At 43.0% G+C, this 10,795-nt stretch overlaps 1 protein-coding gene and 1 long non-coding RNA gene across 2 annotated transcripts in view; one reads left to right on the top strand and one right to left on the bottom strand.

Annotated features, from left to right (window-relative positions):
* Window positions 1-232: 232 nt before the first annotated feature.
* On the top strand, window positions 233-8,260 carry CRYBA2 (crystallin beta A2). Its single transcript, XM_081939950.1, has 4 exons — window positions 233-455; window positions 1,338-1,479; window positions 6,942-7,084; window positions 8,105-8,260. Exons 1-4 carry the CDS (start codon window positions 301-303, stop codon window positions 8,250-8,252), a joined length of 588 nt encoding a protein of 195 aa, XP_081796076.1. The 5' UTR covers window positions 233-300; the 3' UTR covers window positions 8,253-8,260.
* The window catches only part of LOC309385449, an 11,424-nt gene continuing 7,657 nt past the window's right edge, over window positions 7,029-10,795 (bottom strand). The window contains exons 2-4 of the long non-coding RNA XR_014174218.1: window positions 9,392-9,484; window positions 8,360-8,609; window positions 7,029-7,121 (exon numbers count right to left, since the gene is read on the bottom strand). This is a non-coding gene — a long non-coding RNA (uncharacterized lncRNA). The remainder of the gene's footprint in view (window positions 7,122-8,359; window positions 8,610-9,391; window positions 9,485-10,795) is intronic.

The following is a 10,795-nucleotide window of genomic DNA, read 5'->3' as shown; positions in this document are numbered from 1 at the left end:
CTTGCAATCCATCCAATAGCCATGCAATCCTGTTTTGTTCAAAAACAAACTTTTGAATAGTTTTCCTTTTCTCGGCCTGTCAGGTGTTCTCTAAATGTTCCTCTTCTCTATTTGGCAATCTTGCATAATGCTTGCCACTGTTCCTCCTTCACATCTTGGTCCATAGTTGAGGGGCTTTGTCAGAAGGGACAGATGTGACTCACACATAGCATCTCTCCCCACATACACATACAATCTCCAGCTGCTCCACAAATGGATTCTTAACCATCCTATTCCACCTCCACAGCCAAAGATCTACCCATGACCAGCCACATGGAGAGCATGGGGCAATTCAAGATCATTGTCTGGGAAGAAGAAAATTTCCAGGGGAAGCGTTCCGAATTCCTGATGGAATGCCCAAATGTCATGGAACGTGGTTTCCGCAAGATTCGCTCCATCAAAGTGGAAAATGGCCCGTAAGTTTTTTTTTGCAGTTCACAGTGTACATTGGGAAGCTCACAGCAGTTTCTGGTCTTTTCAACTGAGTCTTTCTTTTTTTAAAGTTTATAAGATAAAGTAAAAACCAAATTAGGAAAGCTAAAAAGGAAAGAGGTGAAAAAAGAAAAAAGGTAATTGCTTCCCATTTTTTCAGGGCAGTAGAATACAAAAATGGTTACCATTTCAACTTTTTTGCTTTGCATTTCTAAATGTTTCAAGCCATTTCTATAACAGCAAAAACAAAGTTTTGGTTTTTTTTTCCAGTTTTGAGTACAAAATCCAGAAGAGGTTTCCAAATGGAAACGAAACTAGATAAATTCTCTTCTTTCATTAGAACAGTCATTTTTGCCATCTCTGCCAGCTACATGTAGTGTATAGTCGTTCATTTGAAATAACTTTGCTTGAATTCTTGAAACCCTGCTGGCAGTCAGAATCTATGTATCAAACAAAGGACAATAGTTTGATTGGAAAGCAACTTCTTCTGTGTTTACCCCAAACATCAAATAATATTTACAGCAATCACAGTGCTGCAGAGAAGCTGATCACATATGTAGAAGTTAGGCTGCCCGATCTTTTTTAACTCTTAAAGAACATGTATATATTTTTTACCACGGTAGTTATATTAAAAGGAGGCACAGAGAGTACTTGCTTCATCAAATAATATTTGCAAAACTAAAAAAGAAGTGCATTTGTTATAATTACTGCGGAAGAGAAATTGGGAAAAATGTCCTATATCGTATACCTTTTTTCCATAACTTTTTGGGTGATGCTATTAAGATTTGAGCTGAATTTGAGTTTGATTTTAGAATCTGAAACCACATGTCCTCATACTTTTCCCCCTCTCTTTTCTTGACCCATAGCTGGGTAGGCTTTGAGTATCCTGAATATCAAGGACAGCAATTCATTTTGGAGAAAGGAGACTATCCTCACTGGGAGGCCTGGAGTGGAAACAGTGCTTATAAGACCGAGCATCTACTCTCCTTCCGGACTATCAGATGTGCCGTGAGTGCTGTTTAAAATACTTGAAAGTATTTTAAATTCTTCAGGACCCATCCTCAATTTCTCCCATGGGCAAAAGGATCCTTTCTGTTTAAAAAGATGGCCACCAGACAAGGAAAGCCCAAAACAGAGGGTGGTGGTGGTGAGGACAAATGCTTCATTGAATTGATCTTTTAGAAAAACAACTGCATGAAAGACTATTGCAACTAATTTGAAAATAGCTAATTTGCAGGTAGAAATGGAATGCTCTCTCTGCTGGGATTTGGGCTTCGGGTTTCAAATTGATGGTGCAATCACAAGCCCAGTTGGGAGGGGTTGGGTAGCAGACCTTTCTCTTCCTCTCCAAACATATCTGCAAAGTCTGCATATTTTTCTGGTTTGTTCTGCATTGGGGTGAGGTGGAGGATAAGCTTTCATTGCCTGCAAGCAATGTTGCGGGCCTTTTAGGGGAGCTGAATGAGAGGGTCACTTGTGTCCCAACTTATATTGTGGATCATGCAACTGAAGCTGCTCTATTCCCAAGACGGTGGGCAGTTGAAGGAGGCAGGTGGCATAGAGCATTATGAATGCTGTGTGGTCATTGATGGCACAGGAGCCGTGAGCCGCAGAATTGGCTGTGCTCTTAGTGGCTGCCTATCAATCATCTCAACTATTATTGAGCTTTTCTATAGCTTGAGTATGCAACTTTAGCTTCTGTATTGTTTCTATATCAAATGAAACCAGTGGTTGCCCCAGACTCTACAACAACAGAAAATCCCGTCCTCCGCTTGGAATCTAAAATAACAGGAGTATTTAAATATGCTTGTCTTCTGTTGGCTGTCTGAACTATCCTCAAATTGTGAAGGGTCCTCCTTCAGAGGTCTTTGGAGTTGGGGGGGGGGGGGACACGACTAATGAAGTTTTCTGGAAGTGCTGCTTCAGAGTGACCTGGGCATTTGCTGGCTACGTGCCTTTGTTCATGTACAAGGTCTGCATCTCATTGCTGTGTTTGATGGAACTTCACTGGTGTTTTCGCTGAGCATTAATCTGGCTACGTGTCCTGGGGTCCCACAGTAAAATCATAGTCCTCGATCCCTCCTTCTTTGCTTCTCTCCCAATGACGGGGGTCTCTCGGCTGCTCAGATATGCATGGCTTCTCCCATGCTGGATTCTGAGGAGGCCATTGGGAGGGAGACAGGCTGTGGGTTCTTTTCCCCTTACTGTTCCTTCCCTGCCTTAACTTTTCTGGTCAGCACCCCATTAGTACACAATGCTAACACAGCTCTTCCAGGGTGTATTTGGGGTGCCTTGCCTCATCAGCTCATCTCTTAGGTCCTCAGCCAGTCCCAGGTCAATCAGGGCTAAGTCATTCCACCCTGCATTGCCAGCAACTAACTTAAAGTCCAAAATATATGACCTTACTCTCCTCTGTCTCTGCTTGAGCTTCCAGCTCTCTCTCCTAGCAATAATTCTCTGTATGGGATCCCCAAAGTGTCCTCAAAGTTTATGCATGAAATCCTGATAAGTTGTCCTGCACCAGGTTGTTGTTTTTCATGAGCAATATTGCCTACTTAACTGCTGCTTTCTTTAGCAAGCTTAGCACAAAAGTCACTTTGGTGCGATCAGTGGGAAACGCCACCGGGCCTGCCTGTCATAAAAATGTTCACATTCACATCAAATTCTGCCCCAGCTCTGTTGCATTAGTTATATCATGGCATTCTGCAAATTGATCATTTATGCATCCACTTCTGCTGGTGTAGCACTAAAACAGCCAGGTGCTTGGCACATAGCAGAGTTCCTTGAGGTTAGGAAGTCATTCTTGAAATTCCTCTCTTTGTACAAGAGTACTAGACTTGCAAGATTGATGTCAGCCTGTCTAGGTAGACCAGACAGGAAACGCAACCAGGTAAACTAATTCTACTTTACTGTAAAACTACATTAAAAGAATCCCGCAAGTCTGAAAGTAAGTTCTCTCACTGCTGCTTTTACAGCCTGAGAACTTACATTTATTACATTAAACCAGCCAATCAGATTTTTGCCTTGGATTGTGTTAATCCTGTCCAAATTTGCCCATCCAAAAGATGACTGGGTGGGGCTAAGATCACCTTTGTGGGACTTTTTTTTTTAATGCATTCATAATAATTTAGTCTTGGGTGGAAGACAAACAAGTAAGTTAGGCACTTTGATTTTAAGAAGACCAGCCATATATTACAATGCTACCAGAAAGCAAATAACCAGTATGGGCTACAGTGTTATCTGCCAGGGTTTTAAAAGAGGGATAATGGGGAGCTTTGTGTGTGTGTGTATGTGAGTCAGGATGTATAACACCCATTGCTACAAAGATATAGCCAGCACGTATCGTTCCATCTCTAAAGCAGCTGCTTCGGTTCTGAACTGGGCTTTAAAATCTCTGCACGTCCCCATCTGTGGGCTTTAATAAGAACCAGTCAGATTATGTCTGCACTTTAATAAAGGACTGCAAGATAGCATCTCCTTCTCGGCTGGCAGGATCACTTGGCGGAGTTCAGGCTGCCGTGTGTGTGTGTGTGCGTGTGCATGTGCGTGCGTGCAATGGAAGGAAGAGAGGGAGATGGAATGATGCCAGCTTAACCCCTTAAATCCATGGGATCCTGGAAACCTACAAAACCCTAAACACTTGATATGTTGGAAGGCATTTTCTACATATAATATCCAGGGCTTCAATTCCCCCCCCCCCCCCCCCCCGCCTGAGAAGCAGGTTATCAGATGTTTCCATGCATGCACACTCACAGTAATTGACAGAAACTCACAACAGCTGCTTGGAGAGAATTATAACCACAACCGGGATCAGAATTTCAGCAAGACTGTAATCGAGTGAGTTGCACCCGATTTTATGACCTTTTTTGCCATGTTCGTTAAGCAAATCACTGCCGTTGTTAAGTGAATTATGTTGTTAAGTGAATTGTGTTAAGAGAATCTGGCTTCCCTCATTGACTTTGCTTGTCAGAAGCTGGCTTGTAAATTGACTGCAACTGTTGTAGATACAGGCTTAAATTTTGATTGTGAGAGTGTGAGGATGCTATGATGGTCGTAAGTGTGAGGACCAACCGTAAGTCACTTTTTTCAGTGCTGTTGTAACTTCGCATGGTTGCTAAGCGAATGGTTGTAACACAAGGGCTATCTGGTGATAAAACACAAGTTGTTATCCAAGGACGATGCAGAGTTAAGCTACATGAGAGTTGGCGACCTTAATTTAGGAGGCAAAAATAAATGGCCCCCATACATTAGTCAATTTTAGCCTAATAGGTTGTCTGAATCTGGTCTCTGTGGATCATTTTGGACACAATGAATCGCATAAATCCAGAAGATTAATGAGATGATGGATAAATGTAGTAAATGAACTATGAGTTAATTTGCTAGAGATTCACTTGTGCATAGCGCATTATGTATACAAAGTCTAAACTACAATTCACAGAAGCCCTTATCCTCCTTTTCATTAATTCTGCAATATCTAGCTATTAGAGGGCCACTGAAATAGAAAAGAGGATTAATAGTAGAAGGAGGGGGGGGGAAACGAAAATGAAAAGAAAGAATGACGAAAGTTATGGGGTAACTGATGCAATTGTTTATCTCCAAGGAACTTTATTTCCTCCCCCCCCCGGCCCCCCATACTGAAAGGGTTTATAATCTCACTTAAATTATGAATGCCTGAAAGCATCTGGCCACTGTTATTGGACTGGCAGATTAGCCCAGCCTCCCAATTGGTTCTGACCCAGCAAAGCAATTAATACTGTTGTGCACTGTGTTGACATAGGAGGCAGAAAGCTTTAAAACAGGGGCAAGTCTCAAGGTAAGTAGATGTGGCCTTCTCCAACTCTGCTGCCCCCAGGTAATTTATTTATTTATTTATTTATTTATTTTATTTTATTTCTTGGATTTCTAAACCGCCCCCTCTCCCAGAAAGGGACTCGGGGCGGTGTACAGTCAAATGCAGATAAAAATACAATAGTAATATAAAACAATTAAATACATTTGGATGGAGGAGATAAGGCTGTACAAGAAATAAATAGACTATAAAAAACCCTAAAAACACCCCAATTAAAACCCAAACCCAATTAAGATATATCCCGGGAGGTAAACTAAGAGAGTGCCAGGCCAGCTGATTGAAATAGGTGAGTCTTTAATTTCTGACGGAAGGAACGGAGGTCGGTGGTAGTTCGAATGTCGGGGGGGAGGTCATTCCAGAGGGTTGGGCCCATCACAGAGAAGGACCTACTCCTAGGTGTCGCCCGCTGGCATTGCCTAGCGGACGGCACCAGGAGGAGTCCCTCTCTGTGTGAGCGGATAGGTCGCAGGGACGTGTGTGGAAGGATGCGATCCTGCAGATAACTAGGTCCTATGCCATGGAGCGCTTTAAAGATGGTGATCAGTACCTTGAAACGCACCCGAAAGGCCACAGGTAGCCAGTGCAGCTCGCGCAGGAGAGGTGTTACGTGGGAGTAACGTGTACTCCCCATGATAACCCGCGCGGCTGCGTTCTGAACTAGCTGCAGTCTCCGGATGCGTCCCAAGGGAAGCCCCATGTAGAGGGCATTGCAGTAGTCCAGGTGAGACGTCACCAGCGCATGAGTGACCGTGCGCAGGGCACTCCGGTCCAGTAGGGGGCGCAATTGGCGCACCAGGCGAACCTGGTGGAACGCCCCCCTTGCCACGGCTGCCACATGGTCCTCCATTGACAGCCGGGCATCAAGGAGGACGCCCAAATTGCGCGCCCGCTCCACAGGGGACAGTTGTTCGCCCCCTATGGCCAGCGATGGCGTCAGCTGGCTGAACCGAGGTGCCGGTACCCACAGCCACTCAGTCTTGGAGGGGTTGAGTTTGAGTCTGTTGTCCCCCATCCAGACCCCGACGGCTTCCAAACACCGGGACATCACTTGTGTTTTAGGACAGTCACTGTCAGCCATAGAGTCATTGAGGCTTCTAATTGGGAACTCTGCTATTTGAGATCCCTACATGCTGAAGGAAGGATAAAGGATATTAGGAAGGGGATGGCCAGGACAAGTCAAAGCAATACGCATGAGCCATGTTGCCCTATCTTTAAACAATCTGGAGGAAAGGTGGAAAGAGATCTGGGAGCTACCAACATGCATCTATCTCTATCTCTATCTCTATCTCTATCTCTATCTCTATCTCTATCTCTATCTCTATCTCTATCTCTATCTATCTATCTATCTATCTATCTATCTATCTATCTATCTATCTATCTATCTATCTATCTATCTATCTATCTATCTATCTATCTATCTATCTCTATATCTATATCATCTATATCTACATACATACATACATACATACATACATACATCTATCTGTGGAGAGGCATCCCCAAAATATCTAAAAGTACCAGGTGGAGAAAGGAAGCCTGAGACTTGGAAAAGTCATTGTGATCTCTTTTGCTTGTGTTTATTCCTACTCTGAGACATCTTCCACTTTATGCTTTGTTGCAGAATCATAATGACAGCAGAGTGACCCTATTTGAGTCAGAGAACTTCCAAGGATACAAGTTTGAGCTGACTGATGATTATCCATCATTGCAAGCCATGGGATGGAGCAGCAAGGAAGTAGCCTCCATCAGAGTTCTCTCTGGAGCGTAAGTGAATGCCTTCAGTTTCTCTTGGTGCAATTTTCTGTTTAAGGTAATAAGTATCAGAGAGCACCTGTTGAGTAATTACCTTGATTTAATGAGACCCTCCGCCCTACAGTTCTGGTATCTTCTGTATATGTATTGGGCTACTTCACTCACAAGCAAAATAGCTATGATGATGGTGCACCTTCCTAGTATGGCGATCTTCAGATCTACAGTGATCAGTATCACTGTAGATCTGAAGATCCCCATAATAGGAAGGTGATCTTACATTTTTCTAGCAGAGAGTTTGCTGGTCACTCTTCTCCATAGTTTTAAATTCCATAATCAGGTTTGAACTGGAAACAGGCTTCTTCTGTTTCTGATCACACATTGTATTAAGCCACAAGGGGTTATTTGGTTTAGCATATTGAACTGGTTACTGAGGTGGGTAAATTATGGTTTATGACTGAGCATTCCCATAGCGACTTATTTAACAAAGCACAGCAAGCCAACTCTTTTCAAGAGACCTAAGCAAGTTTCATTTCTTGTGTCAAATTTTGTTCTCATATTGTATGAGATGAAATATATTTCACAGTGCTTGGTGGCTTTTTAAAGGACTGCATAAAAATCTACAGTACTGGCTCCATCATATAAAAAATATAAATACAACAGATCCACGGATGCAATTTTTCCAAAATTGATTTCTGCATTTCAAAACAGCAACAGGTGCTACAATGTCTCATTCCCCTACTCCCAGTCCCTTTTATGGTACATCTCCCTTGGGGCTGGTTACCTAGTCCAAGGACTGGAGGAGTTGAGATCCAAAGGACTGAAGACCATTGAGGTACTATGCTACTCCAACCTGCCACCCTCCAGATGCATTGGGATTATATCACTTAGCCTTCACAACCAACGTAACTCAGGCGTTGCAGTATCAACACATTCCCAAAACACCAGCTTAGGAAAAGATGTGCTGCTCCCTTTCCAACAAAGGAACATGTGTCAGATTGCCTATCACCCCTATGTTCTGTTTTATCTTCCTAGGTGGGTGGCATATCAATATCCAGGCTACCGAGGCTACCAATATATCCTGGAACGGGACCGACAGAGTGGTGAATATCGGAAGTACACCGACTACAGCAGCCAAGCCCACAGCAGCCAGATCCAGTCCATCCGCCGTGTCCAGCATTGAGCCAGGTCTTAGCAGCAGAAACAGTAGCATTATATTCCCTGTGCAACCCACACCCTCACTTTGGCCAAGTAGTAGACCTGCACCCAGTAGCTAATAAAGGCATTTACCAAACTTCTTTTTCGTTTTGTCCATCTGTCCATGAAAACTTTGTGCCGCGATTCTTAGGGGTTGCTAGAGTTCGTACCTCAGACTGCCGATGAGGGTCCAGTTACTGTGGGAAGTTGAAAATAATCAACAAATGAGAATCCCATTTGGTTCTACAGTCCAGGGAGGATTGGTTAAGGAATCCCTTTGCAATAGAAAAAAGATGCCAGAATATGAATGTTTGCAAAATGGATTCTACCTGCTTTCCTTCTCCTACAAAAAGAAAAAAAAAGTCAATACACGGTAGGTAGCACATTACTTTGAGATTGGCTCGTGATCAGGACCACAAACGAACAAGCAACATTTAGCAAGAAGCTGAACTGAGAGTATTTCCAAGAGGGTTAATCATATAAATATTTTATTGCACATACAAATACAAAAACAAAGGTTTTTTTTTTGGCAATTTGAAGTTTGATTTATTATTGCATAAACTTTGGTCAAAAAAACCTCATCCTTCAGCTATAACACTGAAGAGCCCTATGAGCAACACGGACTGGCAAATGATGTTTACTTAGTAGCCTCTTTCCCAGCAGTTAAAATGATGAAGGGTGGACTTGCCCAATTTGGGATAAGGTTACCAACTTTTAAAAAAACCAAGCAGGCACAAATGTTCCTTAAATTTACTGGGTTGGATAGTTGTTAGATGTGCAGGATCAGCAGATAAAAGTTTTTCACTTCTAAAAATACTGGATCAGCTGTTAGAACAGTAACCTTTTGCAGAACTTAAGACTGTGATGAAACCATGCTCACTTACTCATACATGAATCGCTGGGCATCAGTAGCTAACTAGACAGCCCAAGATCTCTGCAGATGCAGCCTCATTATAGCATCTCAGTGGGCTTCCTGAATTGGGAGGAAGGGTGGCTATTGGAAAACACGTAAACCAAATGTATACCAGTCATAATCTCCTTCCGAACTGGAAGAGCTTAGTGCTGTTCCCAGATCTACGATAATAACAAGGAGTACAATAATACACGATAATACAAAAAACATACTTTGTAGATGCTCAGAGGCAGTCTCTTCATTTTTAATTCAAGACTGAACCGATTGGCTGCGTTTCCCAGTCAATGATTTGCGTTAAATGGCAACTGTTGAAAGAAAAAGTCATGGGTTTTTTGGTGACAAGTCATGCTGGTGTACTGTTTGATTCCAAGAAAGGGGTTCACACAGGCTGTTCCTACAACATTTCATGTATGTCTGCCCACAGAGCTTGGAGCATGCTTTTATACAGGGTGAGAGAACAGTAGCCCAGGCTTTGACGCCAATGGGAAAGTTTCGCTTTCAGTAGGAGAGGCATTTGTGCCTTTGCAAAATCATTCCTCTTTCTATGTGGCTTGGCAAATTACATAAGTGAGTCCTGCACACAGAAGCATACCGTCCCCAACAGTAGCCCTGGTTGGCTCCCCCTCTCAGGTTCAGCTATGAGTTCATATCCGCCTAGATATCCGGGATTGGACAAATCTTTTGATTAGTAATGAGCCTCTCCACCCTGAATAGAGGAAGAACATGCAAACACCCTGGAATGGAGCCGAGAAATGCTCTTATTCTCTGACCCCCTCCCCCCACCTTACCTGGTCACACCCAACACACACACACACACACACACACACACACACACCATGTAAGCAGCCCCTGCAATCCAATAGTTTAATTTTATAACAATGGACCGACTTTGTAACAAAAATTCTCCCCTCTGCTGAAGTCTATTGCAATGTCCCACCTTAAGAATATTATTCCTGCCAAATACCTACCTGAGATTGTTTTTGTTGTTTTTTTAGTGTCAGTTTCCTGATCTGCAAGTAGAACGTTGTCTGAATAGAAGCAGACTTCGTAGCTAGCTCTGCACAATTCATCTTGGTGGATAGTATTTATTTATCTATTGTAGTTATATAACTTAGTCATCTCACATGGCAGCACACGACACTTGTGTTGCTTTAGATTGAGCCCATCTACCACCATCTGACGGAAATCCAATGGGACCCGAATGCAGGCGATGCTTCCAAGGCAAACCTCGTGTCCAGAAGAGGTGGAGCTACACAACTGCATTTTGCACCATAGACACACTGTGAGAATGAAGAAGCAACCCCTGGCAACCTCAGAGCCATGACTGGAATGAAAACCCATCATTAAAACCATGGCACAGAAGGCTACAGCTTTTCTTATTATCTGATTCTCGGGGGAGATAGCCTTCAAGTTACAAATTCAGCATAAATACAGACATCCCAAACAAGTAAAGAGTAATAGCTATCCCACCCCGAAAAGCTAATAAGCACCAACATCATACAACCCAAAGGATTTGAGATCTTAGATTAGCAACATGGACAACATTGTAAAGAAATGTACAGTTGCTTAATGCCGCCTAAAGGGACACGGTGGCTCACTGGCTAAGATGCTGAGCT

The sequence above is a fragment of the Natrix helvetica genome (assembly GCF_964273705.1).
Source record: "Natrix helvetica genome assembly, chromosome: 1".
In the NCBI taxonomy this organism is placed as follows: domain Eukaryota; kingdom Metazoa; phylum Chordata; class Lepidosauria; order Squamata; family Natricidae; genus Natrix; species Natrix helvetica.
Note: the sequence above shows the minus strand (reverse complement) of the source record. Positions and strands in the feature narration are given on the sequence as shown.